At 43.2% G+C, this 14,878-nt stretch overlaps 7 protein-coding genes across 7 annotated transcripts; 4 read left to right on the forward strand and 3 right to left on the reverse strand.

Annotated features, from left to right (window-relative positions):
• Positions 1-5,110: 5,110 nt before the first annotated feature.
• On the reverse strand, positions 5,111-6,134 carry LOC108160020 (glutathione S-transferase E14). The gene is made up of 4 exons (XM_017293755.2): positions 5,910-6,134; positions 5,650-5,850; positions 5,469-5,591; positions 5,111-5,381 (listed from the first exon to the last, which is right to left on the reverse strand). The coding sequence occupies exons 1-4, from the start codon at positions 6,057-6,059 to the stop codon at positions 5,163-5,165; spliced, it is 693 nt and encodes a 230-aa protein (XP_017149244.1). The 5' UTR covers positions 6,060-6,134; the 3' UTR covers positions 5,111-5,162.
• A 735-nt stretch (positions 6,135-6,869) lies between these two features.
• On the forward strand, positions 6,870-9,119 carry LOC108160019 (RNA-binding protein 28). Its single transcript, XM_017293754.2, has 3 exons — positions 6,870-8,056; positions 8,117-8,372; positions 8,433-9,119. Exons 1-3 carry the CDS (start codon positions 6,927-6,929, stop codon positions 9,036-9,038), a joined length of 1,992 nt encoding a protein of 663 aa, XP_017149243.1. The 5' UTR covers positions 6,870-6,926; the 3' UTR covers positions 9,039-9,119.
• Positions 9,114-9,812, forward strand: LOC117188019. The gene is made up of 2 exons (XM_033391153.1): positions 9,114-9,346; positions 9,405-9,812. Exons 1-2 carry the CDS (start codon positions 9,210-9,212, stop codon positions 9,790-9,792), a joined length of 525 nt encoding a protein of 174 aa, XP_033247044.1. The 5' UTR covers positions 9,114-9,209; the 3' UTR covers positions 9,793-9,812.
• Positions 9,808-10,879, reverse strand: LOC108160021 (NADH dehydrogenase [ubiquinone] 1 alpha subcomplex subunit 8). The gene is made up of 5 exons (XM_017293757.2): positions 10,785-10,879; positions 10,569-10,732; positions 10,215-10,390; positions 10,071-10,161; positions 9,808-10,011 (listed from the first exon to the last, which is right to left on the reverse strand). The coding sequence occupies exons 2-5, from the start codon at positions 10,695-10,697 to the stop codon at positions 9,880-9,882; spliced, it is 528 nt and encodes a 175-aa protein (XP_017149246.1). The 5' UTR covers positions 10,698-10,732; positions 10,785-10,879; the 3' UTR covers positions 9,808-9,879.
• Positions 10,880-12,482: 1,603 nt separating this feature from the next.
• Positions 12,483-13,013, forward strand: LOC108160791 (pupal cuticle protein Edg-78E). Its single transcript, XM_017294998.2, has 2 exons — positions 12,483-12,592; positions 12,652-13,013. The coding sequence occupies exons 1-2, from the start codon at positions 12,572-12,574 to the stop codon at positions 12,916-12,918; spliced, it is 288 nt and encodes a 95-aa protein (XP_017150487.1). The 5' UTR covers positions 12,483-12,571; the 3' UTR covers positions 12,919-13,013.
• A 73-nt stretch (positions 13,014-13,086) lies between these two features.
• On the forward strand, positions 13,087-13,777 carry LOC108160790 (larval cuticle protein 4-like). The gene is made up of 2 exons (XM_017294997.1): positions 13,087-13,190; positions 13,249-13,777. The coding sequence occupies exons 1-2, from the start codon at positions 13,179-13,181 to the stop codon at positions 13,678-13,680; spliced, it is 444 nt and encodes a 147-aa protein (XP_017150486.1). The 5' UTR covers positions 13,087-13,178; the 3' UTR covers positions 13,681-13,777.
• Position 13,778: 1 nt separating this feature from the next.
• LOC108160789 (isochorismatase domain-containing protein 1) lies at positions 13,779-14,672 on the reverse strand. Its single transcript, XM_017294996.2, has 3 exons — positions 14,550-14,672; positions 14,270-14,479; positions 13,779-14,208 (listed from the first exon to the last, which is right to left on the reverse strand). Exons 1-3 carry the CDS (start codon positions 14,670-14,672, stop codon positions 13,915-13,917), a joined length of 627 nt encoding a protein of 208 aa, XP_017150485.1. The 3' UTR covers positions 13,779-13,914.
• Between the last annotated feature and the right edge of the window lie 206 nt (positions 14,673-14,878).

Here is a 14,878-nt window from a genome sequence, read left to right on the forward strand (position 1 = left end):
AAGCACTGGGAATCAGAGAGCGAGAGAAGCATTTTTCATTCAAAAAAATCAAGGCCGGAGATGCTTTAATGTCCAGACAATTAAGTTGAATTATGCGCTGCGTGTTATTGAAAAACACTTTTGGGGGGACATCAAGCGACTGTCTGTTGCCGTCCAAAAAATCTTCCAAATGTCACTACAAGAGGAAGAAGACACGACAAGGCTGCCGCGCGGCCAAGGGGCTCTGACTTGTCTGCCAAAGTTCAGGCGCACCCCCTCGAAGAGAGATGTTTTATTAAATGAATGTTCCACAGAACCGCTAGTACAAATAAATTAGTACAAATAGTACACACTGAGAGTGGCGTTCGCGTAAAAAATCTTTCTAGGGCGGATACAGTTTCGATAACACTGGGACCCGAGCAGACGGCACGCAAAAGGCTCGACAAATTTGTGCTCTGGGTAGTATTTGCAAAGGTATTTCTGTCCCACTCCGAACAAGTGGACCCGAAATAGTGGCGCTGCGTCAGCGTCGAAATTTTCCAGCCACGTAGTTCTCGTTCGCGCTCTCGATTTTTAGGTCTTTTGCTTATTTTTCTCACACTCAAGCTCCACCGAGAAACAGAACAGAGAAATTCTCGGGCCGTGGCGTGTTGGTTTATTTTTACCACCTCCTTGGCCCGCGGCGACGGACAACAGGAGGACTATTTTTTAAATGAAAAAATATTTTTTTCGGGTCAGAAAGAACACCATAATCATTTCGATAAAGTGAATTAAATTTGCCTCTGGCCCTGTCCTGGTTTGCCTATTGTCTTTGGAAAATCTAATTAGGGCCCCGCAGATGTGTGCCAATCTTTCACACCAATTAAATTAATGTAATTGTATTGTAGGGACGGAATGGTCGCCTCCTAGAAGTCTAAGAATCCAATTCAATTATAAGGCAGATATCTGGCAAACAGTCCAGCGACCTGAACTGCAATGCCAACAGAATCTCTGCATCCTGGATAGCCTGTGATGTGCTGTTTGTCCTTCTGTCCCATAAAAGGGGGCCGGATAGCTTGGTCGTGCATTCTCATTCCCCATTATGTAGGTGCATGTACATACATAGGTGGCTCGTGTTTGTCTAGGAAAATTGGATTCTAGTGCGCAAACATTCGCGAGAGCAAGCTAGTTTACCCAGACGCACTTGACGCTAAATTCGTGGGGATTATTTTCCCATAAATCAGCATAAAAACTCCACAAAGGCCTGCAAAGACCCACCCCATCCAACCAATTCGGTCCACTGAAATGGCCAACAACCCAAAATGGCCGACGCGTACCCCAAATGAAGTCAGGCGAAAATTAGGTCGTGGAAGCTGGAGCTGGCTGTAGGGCAGTAGCTGAAACAGGATCTGGGCGGGGATTCAACGACTTGCTGGCATTTCTGGCCGCTTCCGTTGGATGCTCACAGTGGAGCGGAAACGGAAATTGAGTCGAGCATTGTCCTGCAATTCCATTTATCAACAAACAGAAACGGCACTCGTGCCTCCGAGTGTCCGAGTAAGTTCCTCCGGCTAAGAATAAACACATTATTTATTTAAGCCAAACATTTAATTGGAAAATCACGCCCAATGTCGTCATTTGGCCAACAGAAATAAACAGACGGCTCGCATTGGTCGGCGGGAATAGTTATTTATAAGTTTTCTCATAATTTCTCTAGACATTTTCCCGCATCTTTCCGATAAAAGCAATTAAATTTCACATTTTCACATTGTTGCAGTTCTAGCCAGAAAAGGATTTCGAAAAAGGCTGTGTGGCGGGAAAATTCTCTCATATTATTCTGTTTACCATTTGCCCAATGCTGGCCCTAACAATTCAAGCGAAAAAGGCAAAACGCAAACAGCAGAGTTCTCCTGGACCTGGAGCTGGAGCGACTTTTGGCTAACCTTTCGATTCAATTTGCATTTGTTTGTCGACACAATTTATTTGTATACCCTAAAATAGTATAAACAATATATTATAAAACACATATGTATATATATGTACCATACACATATCATACACATGTCTTTAAAGGGCGTTCGCGAAATATTTCCATTCTCAGAGCTCATATGCACATAGTTCTCACCCAGTTTTAGCTACAATTTAATGAAACAAGAAATACCTTAAATTTGTATAATACAAATTTAAAAATAATTTTTATTTTCAACTCTTGTTACGAAAATAGGTACTATTTATTTCGAATTTAAATTATACAAATAAAAAATTAGTTGTTGTTTCATAATAAATTATTATTGGTTATTATTAATTATATACAAATTACATTACTATGTATATATTTATAGTATATCCTCGAAAAACTCAATCATGCAGCGTTTTGAAATTACTTTATTCCACAGTTGAAAACTTCTCTGAATTACAAAAAAATAAGATTTTAGTATATCTCACCTGCCTGGGATTATTTCATGAGAGTATGAATGAGGTCTGATAGACACAAATAAATTCTCCAACCTTTTATTTGAAATCTTTGGTTCAGCAATTATTCCGATGCGGAATCTTTTGAACTTCGTTGTTGCCTGTTGGATGTTCGTTTGGTCTGTTCTGTTCTGTTTGGCTATCCCGCCTCGTGAATATCATTTACTTGAAGCGAGTGTCTGTCTGTTTAATCGTCAGCCGGCTGGGCCTGATAAATGATTCTGCCGCAGCGATGAGCGCCCCACCTACAGCTGAAACCAAAAAAGGTTAATTAGAAATTCAGCTGGACCGCAACAAAGGTGGAGGCACTTAACCACAACAAAAAGGTCTTCGTCTTCGCAGGATAAGTGTTGCGATGGGCCAGAAAGCAGGTGAAAATAATATAATAAATGTACGGGTATGTCAAGGACTAGGAGAAGAGCAGCCAGCGAACACTTTAATCAATAATTCAACTGTGACTGTGCATCTAGTCGATGGCCCACTCAGCACGGACTCGAGTTCGTTGTCCAACCCGAAATAAAATCCACAACAAATATGGCTACGAGTAATAATAGAATGCCGGGCGAGAACTAAACCCAAATCGCTTGTCCCAATGGTACAAGGTACAAGGCGAAAACTTTGTCAATATTTCAAACTCACGCATGGTTGCCTGCTGCCTGAGCTCTGATGGCCCCTGGAGCTGCAGAGACCAGTCCTGGATGCTGAATGCCGAATGTCGGATGCCTTCGCCTAATTGAATTTCCCGGCTAACACTTTAAAGCTTGCTGCCCGGCTACTTAATAGCCTCTTGTAATGAGATTTCAGGCACTCCCACTCGCTGGCCGCTTTCGTCTAGCAAAAACTTTCCATTTCAACAAATTGACTGACGGGCGCTGGAGCCGACTTCAAAGCAACATTTTCACTAAATCAATTTGCACAAAGTATTTGCCAGTCTTGGATTCAAGCAGATCTGGACCACCGCTCCCCAGCCTAGCAGCAGAGAAAAGTTTTATCTGGAACAAAAGTCGTCGTCTGTCATCCTTAACTCAATTTTGTAGCGTACAATGTGTGTCACATTAGGGTTCGGGCCTGAGCCCGAGCCTGTCCTGCCCTGCACGGCAGTTCCAGTTCCAGCTCCAGTTTTTCAACAGCAACATATGCTAATTCGAAGCCATTATGTGCCTAATTACAGCTTGTGCGATTTTGTACCGATTGTGAGATACCGTTCGAGTTTTAAAGGGTTTCAGATATCTGTACGTTCCTGCATGTCTGACTCTTAAGAAACAATTTCCTGCAATTGCTACGTTAACGTACAAATCGCAAAATGAGACTGTTTGACTGCATTCTTCCGCTGTTAAACATCCGACCGTTCCAACTGCTGTCTGTTACGTTGCTTACAGGCCATAAACGCGAATCCAAAATACTCTGTCGCTCGTCGAGCACCCTGTAGGAAAGGCGTTGTCTGCTTTCAATTTCATTTGTTTTCAGAAAGTTTTTCTTTGTGAATGCTGTACGTAATTTATGCGGGATGGAAGAGTATCTACAAATATTTTTCCCTAACATAATAATAACAATAATTACAATTTAAATGAATTTCCTTTTTGCTCGGAATATATTTACTACAAAAATTATAAATAAAACGACGGTTTGGCAGTAGGGCAGTACCATCTGTTGTTGTCGGGGCAGTTGCATCCGGTCCGGCGATGGAACGCCAATAAATAAATTCATTCTTTGGGGGCAGCGTGGCTTTTAATCAAATTCAACGCGACATGCAAATCGTAAAAAATATTCACAGAAACACAGTTTTCCCGAGTCGACGTGCGAGTTCCCCTTGCCCACTCCAAACAAATTTGTACGTATAGAGATTCGTATCGGAAAGGGAAAAAATTAATTTTATTTCAGTAGCAGATTCAGCTATGTATGTATTTAATCGTATCTCATATGACTTGCAAATTGATGCATATTAAAGACTATAGTTGCTGTACTCCCTGTCAGAGTAGAGCGAATCCAAGCGGATGTGCTTTGGGGTCCAATAGCAAAAGGCTAAAACATTACACCACCAGAAAATCTGTTCAAGACTGTACCGTGTACACTGTCAACGTAAAGGGCAGAGCACATAAATGCTGGGAAAACGTTGAAGAAAATTGAAAACTTGCAGGGCGAAAAGTTTGCTGCGCGTGCCGCAAAAAGCAATTGCAATCCACGCTGAAGTTGCTCCACTCGCCCGACAGATGACAGCGAAAAGTCAAACCAAAGCTGCAACCTGAGGAAAAAAGGCAGCGACCAGGTGCACGTACCCATAACGTGGCCGCGAAGCTGGGAGGGACTGAAAAGACATCTGGAAATGCGTGGCCAAACTTTTTGTTTAAGCTGGGTGTCCACGGCATCGAATTACATGTGGGGGCACTCAGAACTGGGGAACCGTAGAGAGCAATTAGCGCCTCGCAGTCAAAGGATTACCCTTCTCAATTTAGGTGCACTCGATACGGCTATTAGGCCTGACATGCTGTCATTAGTACGTCAGACCCAGAGCCACGTTACCAAATATTTGCCAAACATTTGAAGTACAATCTGCCGCCGGATCCAGTGGTAGGTCAACACGCTCCGCCAACCTGCACTCCAATGCGATGGTCGCCCACGAAATTACTTTGAAACCAGCGGAACATATCCTATCCCCTTCACCAGCAGAACAAACATCGAATTACACCCTGCCTTGGGGCAGTTTAAACAGGAGGTTTAATGGTCATTAATTTCTAGTCCACAGCTGTGTGGGAGACGGAGGCGGGGAACTGGAAGTCGCCGATCCGCTGAATGGTCTGACGCAGCTTTTCCAATCCCGTGCAGTTCGCCGCATAGGCGTCCAGTTGCTGCATTGCGGCAAACCAGCGCTCCAGCCGTGGCCAATGCGACAGGCGAAACATGAGATTCACCGTGCTCAATGTGGTCACAATGGATATATCAGCGAGTGTCAGCTGGAAAACCAATAACAACAACGTTGAAACTCTACTCTTAATCGAATCACTGCAAACGCAAAGAATCGCATTAAGTGCTGCGGTTACCTGGTCGCCAGCCATATAGTCGTGCCTTTCCAGATACTGCTCCATGATGCCGTAGGCCTCGGTCAGCTTCCGTTCGTGATGGGCCACATCCACATTGGCGAATCCCCTGCGAACAATTTCCGACTGTAAGCAATAATGGATGAGAGCGGAACGAAACGCTTGAGCTTGGTCCAAAACGCACCATGAAATCACTATCACGGCGGAATAGGAATGAACATTCGAAGAGCATCCGATTTAGCACCTGAATGCGGGCATCGTGCTCCTTGGGCCAGAGTGTGCCAGCGACATCGAACTTTTCAGCCAGATGGATGAGTATGGCATGGCTGTCGGTCAGCACAAGTTCGTCGTGGACCAGTACAGGAACAGAGTGCTGGGGATTCACCTGTGGATCAGAAGATCATTATCGAACCTACATAACTACACAAAAATGTTTTCTTTTACGGATAAGAACGCTTTCTCGAATTGAGCTCCCTTGAAGAGATCCACGAAACGGAGCTCGACGTCAATGGCCAACAGCCTAATGAGAATCAAACAACTGCGTACCGGCGGGCTGCGATCGTCGTAGTACAGAATGGGCTTGGGATCAGACATTCGGAAACAATTAAGCAGATCAGGTAGATCAACAAACGATCGCGTTCAGAGCCGATGGACAACTGAAAAATCAGTAGAGGCTGCTGACAAGGTAAGCTGGAGACAAGACCTTCTTTGTGGGATATTCACAATCACATATGTATGTACGTAAATATATATGTCTTTTCTGTTCCCTTTGTTTGAGAATTAACGTTGAAAAAGCATTTTACTAAGCAAATAGCTTTAAATCAATAAATAATCCATAAGATTAAATATTTTGAAAAATTGTAGTTTCATTGCATTATTTTTAAAGCAAAAAAGGTCTTAAAGATGAAACTTCTACATGATTTTTACATTAATCAAACTAAACGGTTTTTAAGCAATTCGAGTAGCTCTGAACCCTTTGAATAATATCGATATTTTTTGATTAATACAGTGTTGCATTATTTTATAGCTGGTTCTGGCTGTATAAAGTTTGACCGCTCGAAAAATTAAAAAAAAGCTATTAGATAGAAATCGTGCTATTGAAAATCTATAAAGTTAGTTATGGTTTGATATTTTGTTCAATAACTGTGCAGAACTTGCACTCCAAAAGTATGTATCTGATGTGTATAGCCACAACATATTAGCCTGAACAAATGTTTCAAAGCATTTAGATTAAACAATGGAAACTTAATGAATAAATGTATTTATTTGTATAAATTACGAATAATTTTTCAGCTTAAAAAGTATACCAATTTTTAAGCTATTTCTTTTTGAAAACTCAGCTGTTTTTCCTCTAAAATGTTAGCAGTACTGATGAAAAGTGTAGTGCTGGTCAACGTCCTAGAATCAAAAGCATCGATACTTTGATTCGATACCACAACAACAGTTCCACGTGCAGCGCAAATGGAGCTAAAAAAAATGAAACCTATCAAGGATACCACGGATGAATCTACAAGAGAAGCAGGCGAGGATAAGTCCAAAAAACGTCGCAATCCATTCAATACACAGCGCCTGAAGGAAGAGAAGGAACGGAGGCAGAAGAAGCGTGCTCGTCTCATTGTTCGAAACATTAGCTACAAGTCCACGGATGCCTCACTTCGGGAATACTTCTCCAAATGGGGGACGCTGGAGGATGTAAACATATTAAAAAGAGGCGACGGCAAGCTGGTCGGCTGTGCCTTTGTCCAATACGAGACCATAAACCAGGCCACAAAGGCTATACTGAAAACCAACGGAAAAGATCTGCAGGGAAGAAAAATATTTGTGGACTGGGCGTTGGGCAAAAATGAGTATTCGGCCAAGAGCCCCAAGGATGAGGAGCCGGAAGAGAAGAAGCCAAAGGTGGAAATTAAAGATGAAAGCGGAGAGGAGCCCATGGTGGAAACTAGCGAACATGCCGCCAGTAAGGATGGAAGTGAAGATGCTGAAGAAGCATCGGACTCCGCCTCAAATGAAGGTGAAGAAGATAGTGAAGGGTCCGATGGAGATGACGATGAAGATGACAGTGACGATGACAAAGATCAAAAAGAAGACAAAGATAAACTGGGCATAGAAAATATTAAAAAGGAAAAAGTTATATCCAACGATGTCCAAGAAGGTTGCACAGTTTTCATCAAGAATGTCCCATTCGATGCCGACGACGCAGACCTGCGAAAGGTGTGCCGTAAATTTGGCCTGGTCAACTATGCCATTATCAATCGGGAGGCTGTTTCCGGTCACTCCCGGGGCACAGCGTTTGTTAAATTCAAGGCTAAAGAATCCGCAGATCTATGCCTGCAGGCAGGGACTGAGTTCACGCTGATGGATGAAGTGCTGGATCCACATCCAGCTCTTAGCAGAGATGAATTGAAGTCGAAGCAGTCACGGGAAAGCAAGGATGATGACACTGGAAAGGATTCGAGAAATTTGTATCTGGCCAGAGAAGGCCTCATCATGTCTGGATCTAAGGCTGCCGATGGTGTTACTGCTTCGGACATGACGAAGCGCCATGAGTTGGAGCAGATGAAGACTCAAGTGTTAAAGAACTTAAATCGGTAAGACTTGCTGTTTCTCTTCCTGATCAGATCTGTTTCCACCTTTCCCCATTCTTGCAGATTTGTTTCGCGGAATCGTTTGTCCATACACAATCTTCCCTATAACTATGACGACGAAAAGTTGAAGCAAATGGCTCAAACCTACACAGGCTTTCGCCCTCATGAATGTCGAGTAATGCGTGAGCACAAAATCACTCCAGAGCATCCACATGGCAAGTCCAAGGGCTTTGGTTTCATCTCCTTTGAGACGCATCAAAGAGCATTGGCTGCACTGCGTAAACTGAACAACAACCCGAACATATTTGGCGCCCAACATGTAAATATTTTCCTCCCAAAAGCAAGGATTATAATCGAACGATTTCTTTCAATCTTGCAGCGGCCCATTGTAGCTTTCAGTATAGAGGATCGTGCGGTTCACAAAATCAAAGAAAAACGCGACGAGCGGTCCAAACAGAATAATCCCACCTATCAGACAAAACTGCAGCAGAAGAAAGAGCGTCGTCAGCAGCAGCGGAACGGTCAGCAGACCAAAGAAAAGCCTCCCCAATCGGACAACAAAACGAAACTGCAAAAGCACATCAAGAAACTGGAGGCCACGCGAGCGGCTAGAACTGAGGGTAAGGAGAAGGAGGAACAACAGCTCACCGATGACCAAGACTTTGTGGGGGCGGCCGCCAAACCGGGAACTGCGTTGCGTATGCGCTCCAAGAAAAAGATCATGGAACAAGCCCAGGAGCACATGAAGCGCGTGAAAACCGAGAAACGCAAGACCAAGAACAAAAAGATACGAGAAACCCACCTGGCGGAGCGAAAGGCTGATAATCGGCCCAAGCAGGGACGCAAAAAGGAGATTGATGACCTGAAGCCCCTAATTGATAAGTATAAGAAAATGATTACTGGCAACCAGGATGGCGGTGGTGTTAAGGGTATCTTGGGTGGTAAAATTAAGATACCTAAGCGCACAAAGTGGTACGCAGAATAAGCTTCATCCTGTCTAGGCTAAGGAAAACGGTAGCAATAAAAATGTAAATGAGAAACCCAACCCAGGTGTCTCTCAGGTAAATGGGGAAATTTTCCGTATAAACATCTGCCATATAGGCCCTGCAAGTGAAAGATTCTACCTGTTAGATGTGGTATATATAACTGGAAGACAATGTCTGTTCTTCAGTATTGCCTAGCAGTGTCTGTGAAGCGTTTCAAGCGCTCTAAATCGAATACACATATTACTAAGATGGCTCCGCGTGAAAAAGTTGAATTCGTTTTAGTTCGCCTGTCGTATGTGCCATATATGTAAGTACCCAACATAGATTCCAAGTATTGCGAAATCATTAGAAATTCCAATCAACAGCCATCCTTTATATCCACGCATCAGCTATCAAATTAGAAAACACCCTCCAACAGGGTCAGTTGTACAAGTCCGTGATTGGTTCGAGCATGTAATGCAAAGAGAACATTCGAAACTTCCACCTGGTGTTAATCTGCGCTACTCCGAGTGGCGCATTATCACCGGGGACGTGGATCTCTTCAAGGTGGCGGGCTGTCGCTTCGACAAGATCATGTTGGTGCTCGGCGAGGAGAACATATCATGGGTGTTCTATCAAAATATGCCACTACATCGACGCATCGAGGGAAGTGCTTGCTTACCAGTGAGCTACTGCGGCTGCTGCCTCAATAATCAGTACTTGGATATAATGAAGACGATTAAGCAAACTCTGTCGAGAACGAAATTGCGATAAAATAAAATAAAATCATTGAAGTACTAATGGAAACAATAGTTTATGTTAAGATGATCGCTTTCAATTTCACTATACAATAGCAGCTGTCTACTCCAGCCAGTGGAAGCGAGAGCCGTACTTGGCTGGAGGCTTGGGGTAATCTTCGGGCAAGCCGGGGGTGGCATCCGGATACGATTTGATCTCCTCCTTCTTGGGAGCCTCGCGTGCAGATTGAATGACCTGGGTAATATAATTTAATGTGTTACATTTAATAAACATGATTTTGACGATTAACTTACCTTGGCCCTGGAAAAGTAGCCATAAGAAGGGCGCTCCCAGTCAAAGTTATCCTTAACACACTTGTCAAACACACCTTGGGTCTTGCGGCATCTAAAATAGCGAATGATGAGAATCTTTTGATACTAAGAAGACCTTTAACTCACTGTGCAAATGCCATTGTACCACTGCTCTTGTCCAGGCAAGTGGCGTACTGCATAAACTCCTCATGGCAGGTCTTCTTCACCTTGCGGAAGAAGTTCAGGGCGCAACTGGTGACGGCCTTTCCCTCCCCCAAGCAGGCACGCGGATCGTCCAGCTCTTGCCTGCACAACATAAACTCCTGAAATTACATGGGAATTAAACGTAAACAAACCCAGAACGGTGGGGTTTTGAGGTTAGGTTATATAACTGAAGCGGACCAATTTTGGTGTCCAGACCGATCTTAATTTATGTTTTCGTTGCACAGCAGCTATAGACTCATATATACAATTAATCTGAAGTAAAATGAATGCACTAACATTATTTTCCTGCTCGCATTGCTTGCCTAAGTGGAAGGCACCCGCACGCATAGCCGCTGAAGAAAGATTCAGCTCCTGAACATTGAGCTCAGCCTCCTCTGGCAGCGTTGTGTTGTTGGTTATGACCATGGCGAAGTTTATCTCCTTTCCTCTGTTTTATTTGTCTGAAAGGATCGGTTTAATTGATATTAAATGTGAATATTTAAATTTCAATACCCAGAGACAACAGCTGATTTTCACTAGATTAATTTCTGTACACGACAACTACGCGCTAACTACAAATTGCTACATATTAACTACATTAGTATGTAAATACTAAAAGCGACACCTCAAGGGGAAATGTGTACGTTTCAAAAATTGGTGTCCGTTTTCTTAAACCGTAAATATACTGACGAATTATGCAAGTTCCATCATATTCCTCGTTTTTGATATTCCGTGGAATATTACTAGCTAGGTATAACATTTAGCCATGCCCACATAGTTTTGAATGAATGTAATTTCTACTTGACTGGCTTATTTTAAACACTTGCTTTTATTGCATTTTGCGTAAAAAGAGGTTTTTAGCGAAGAAGGTCAAACAAATAAGACGTAATAAAACTTAAGAGAAAAATCGTTACTATTGCTCAATTTTGATATTCCGTTGAATAATTCTGACTAACTAAAACCTTTAGCTCTGCCCATATAATTTTTGCCCATTGATGAATAACTTTTCTACAAGACTGGCTAGCTTTAAGTACTCCCATTTATTGTATTTTGACTAAACAAAAACGGTCAACAAAAAACAGTGGCAACGTAATTGAGTATGAAATGTCACGTCAACCGTGGTTTGGGCATAGGTATACCCTATTTCGTTAATATAATATGAAGAAACTTATTTAAAACGTAATTAATAAAGAAATTATCTCAAATTGATGTTTTAGACATGTTGAGGAACAATGCTGCTCGATTTCTCGAGTGTTGCCAGCAACATAGGACGTAAGAAAACGTAAGTGAGTATATGTAGGGACATTGTTGAGCTGAAAAGGGACATTGTGGCGAGAAAAAATCCCATCAGAGAAAATCCCAAAAATGTCCCACCAAACTTAAGCGCCAAAAAGAATTTTTTTGAAATTGAATGAGCGAAAAGGATTTAAACTCATTCGCATCACGTGACAGCGGACGAAGGACTTCCTTACTGAACGCCACCGTTCCTTTCATTCACCTACTGTGGGATGGGATTAAACGGGAGGGGGAAGTAATTTAGTTTCGCTCGATTCGTTTCCCATCTCCAAGGCTATCTCCTCCCACGCCTTGCATGGGTGTCTCTTCACCAGCTTCGACCACCACCGGGCTTCTGGAAAAGAAAAAAAAACTATTATTTAGTCGCCAGAGTAGGAGGGAGAGTGAGAGCTCTGCATGCTCTTCGAACCTGTTGCAAAGTATTGCCTCCATGCCTGTCCTCCAGTCTTCCATTATTTCGCCAGGAAACAATCTTAAAATCTGTGTCTCCAACATATATGACTCGATAAGGGTGATTTTTCGGTCGTCGATTATTAAGCTCAGCAGAAGCCCGGTGGTACCAGAACTAATACCATAGCTAATACGTGGCTTATATTAGCAATTAATTGAGTGAAATATTAGATTTGCGGTGAAAGTGAATTTGTGTGACAAATTGGAAAAATTCTGGTCAACTGACAACTAGGAGACAAGGAGATGTACAAGCACTTGCATCCAGCTCAAAGACCGAACCAGACATCTTTAATTTAGAATAAATTGTTTTAAAAATCACCCCAGCACTGGTGGGCTGAACATTGAGAAAAGGCAACCAAACCACTATTAATTTGATCTCTAGTTGGGGGAGGGAGACCGTCACCGCCAGACACAACAACAGACTCGAATGAGACAAAGCGAAGTTCTTTATTCATTAGCAGATGCGATGGAAACAAACCCGTTTGCTAAAACAACTTTGCCGCAGTATAAAAGGCTGCTGTCCACTAGCCCATTGTTTCACATCTATTTGGTTCATGCTAGAAATGCTGAAATATGTGAGTGGAAGCTGTCAAAGGTGGCTTAAAAATCTTAGTTAACATTTCGCATTCAACAGACTCTGATCTTTGCTCTGGCGGTGGTGCTGGTTAGCTGCAGTGAGGACGATCGTAATGCGGAGCTGCTCAAGTCGCAGAATCTTCAGAACCTGGACGGAGCGGGACAGTTTCAGCACGAGATCGAGACCAGCAATGGCATCTCAGTGAAGGCCAAAGGAAATGTTAATGGAATACAGGGCGAATACTTTCTGTTGGGGGAGGACGGAAAGCAAATCCGCGTGACATACACCGCCGATGCCACCGGCTTTCATCCCCAAATCAACTGATCAACAGATCAAATGATGACCTTGACTATATATTTACGAAATTTCTGTTTGTTATCAAGTGCAATTAAACGTTGGCACCATTTTGCTCCATTTAATTTATGACTTCACGGGTGGATCTGCCACCAGTTAGCCAGCACAGCACTCTCCCAACTGGTTACACAGGAATTTTAAATTACGGATAATGTGAATTCGATTGAAAGTATATAAGCCTTAGGCCTTGTTTCATTGAGCAACAGTTTGCTTTTACAGACTTTTTCAGAATGTTCAAATACGTAAGTGGATGCTAGAGTTCAGCCCATCTGTATATTCACTCAACTCTTTGTATCCCAGCTGGCCTTCATCCTGCTGGTTGCCGCTTGCACCGCCACCGACGACGATGCGCATGCCCATGTTGAAAAGCAGTACAAGAAGGAGGACGGACATGGAAAGTTCTCCTACGGCTATGACATAACCAATGGCATTGGTGCCGGAGAAGCTGGGGACGAGCATCAGGTCCATGGTGAATATCACTTCACCTCAAAGGAAGGACTGCCCGTAAAGGTGTCCTACACGGCCGATGAGAATGGCTATCATCCGCACGGTGATCTCCTGCCCACGCCACCACCCACTCCAGAGGCAATTCTCAGGGCCTTGGCCTACATCGATGCGCATCCGCACAAGGAAGAGCCTCGTCCTGCCCATCCTCATGCCCAGCCACGGTTGGTTCATTCCCAGCCAGCTCATCCTCATCCAACCAATCCACATGGCCCTCGTCACCACTGAGCATTCCAGAGTGCCGTTCTTGTGCAATTGCGTTCTGCTTTCCGCGGAATCTCCTCTCCGTAGGCGTGTTCAAATATTAAAAGTTTACAACGCAAAACTTATCATTTTTGTGCTTTATAATCAAAGGAAAAAGGGCGGCTGCTTGAGTCGTATTTCCACCCCATTTAAATAACAATTTCTTCTTATATACAAATGCATTTGACACCACTAAAAAAGGATAACAAAACAGACGCCTCACAACTTTGCACTGCCCACCGGCAGCCCGGCACCAGTGCGCGTCAGTTCCATGTCCACCGAGGTCTGGCTGACTAGTTTCCGTATCGCATCGAATTGGGCATTGTTCTTATCTCGCACAAGATCAAAAATAACGCTCTCACTGGTGGTTATCACACAGCCTGCCTGTCGCAATCGGTCCAGGGCCAAGTCCCGATCCTGGTTTAGACGAGAAGAGCAGCAGTCCGCCACTATGTACACGTTGATGTTCTGCTCCAAGAGATCAATGGCGGTCTGCTCCACACAAATATGAGACTGTTTCACGAATGAAATGAGTGTAAGTCCAAGGTTTAACTAAATTAGACTAGAAACCAACCTCCAAGCCGTACAAGACCACATCTTCCGGCTTACCGCTAAATATATCCTTGATAACTGCCTTCACCTCCGGTGTAACCATACTAAAGAGGGTCTTACTAGAGACCAGCTTTGCGTGGCTCACATCTAGTTGGGCCACAGTCTTGCCGAGCTTCTCGGGATAATGTTCGGTCACGATCAAGGGTACATCTAGCACCTTGCCGGCTTTGGTCTGCAATGGAACTTAGTTAATCTCGACAACCTTGCAGATAAGAGCAGTTCCTAGTCAAAGGTCAACTTACCAGCTTGTCCACATTCTTGATCATATTGTCGAAAAGAGGCATGGCAAGCCGAAACTTTTCCTGTATATCACATAGCAGGAACAAGGTTTTCTTCGGATTTAGGTGACAACGTCGCAGAGCCATATTTGCTGATCAAAAAATGTATATTTATTTTCTGATTGGAAAATTCGTTTGGGCCAAATGTTTGTTGTTGTTAAAACATACCGTCTCATTTTAAAAATATACCGTAAATATACTGACGAATTCAAGATTTATTTTACATATTCCTCGTTTTTGATATTCCGTGGAATATTACTAGCTATATACAAAATTTAGCCATGCCCACATAA

This window comes from Drosophila miranda, chromosome 3 (assembly GCF_003369915.1).
Source record: "Drosophila miranda strain MSH22 chromosome 3, D.miranda_PacBio2.1, whole genome shotgun sequence".
In the NCBI taxonomy this organism is placed as follows: Eukaryota; Metazoa; Arthropoda; class Insecta; order Diptera; family Drosophilidae; genus Drosophila; species Drosophila miranda.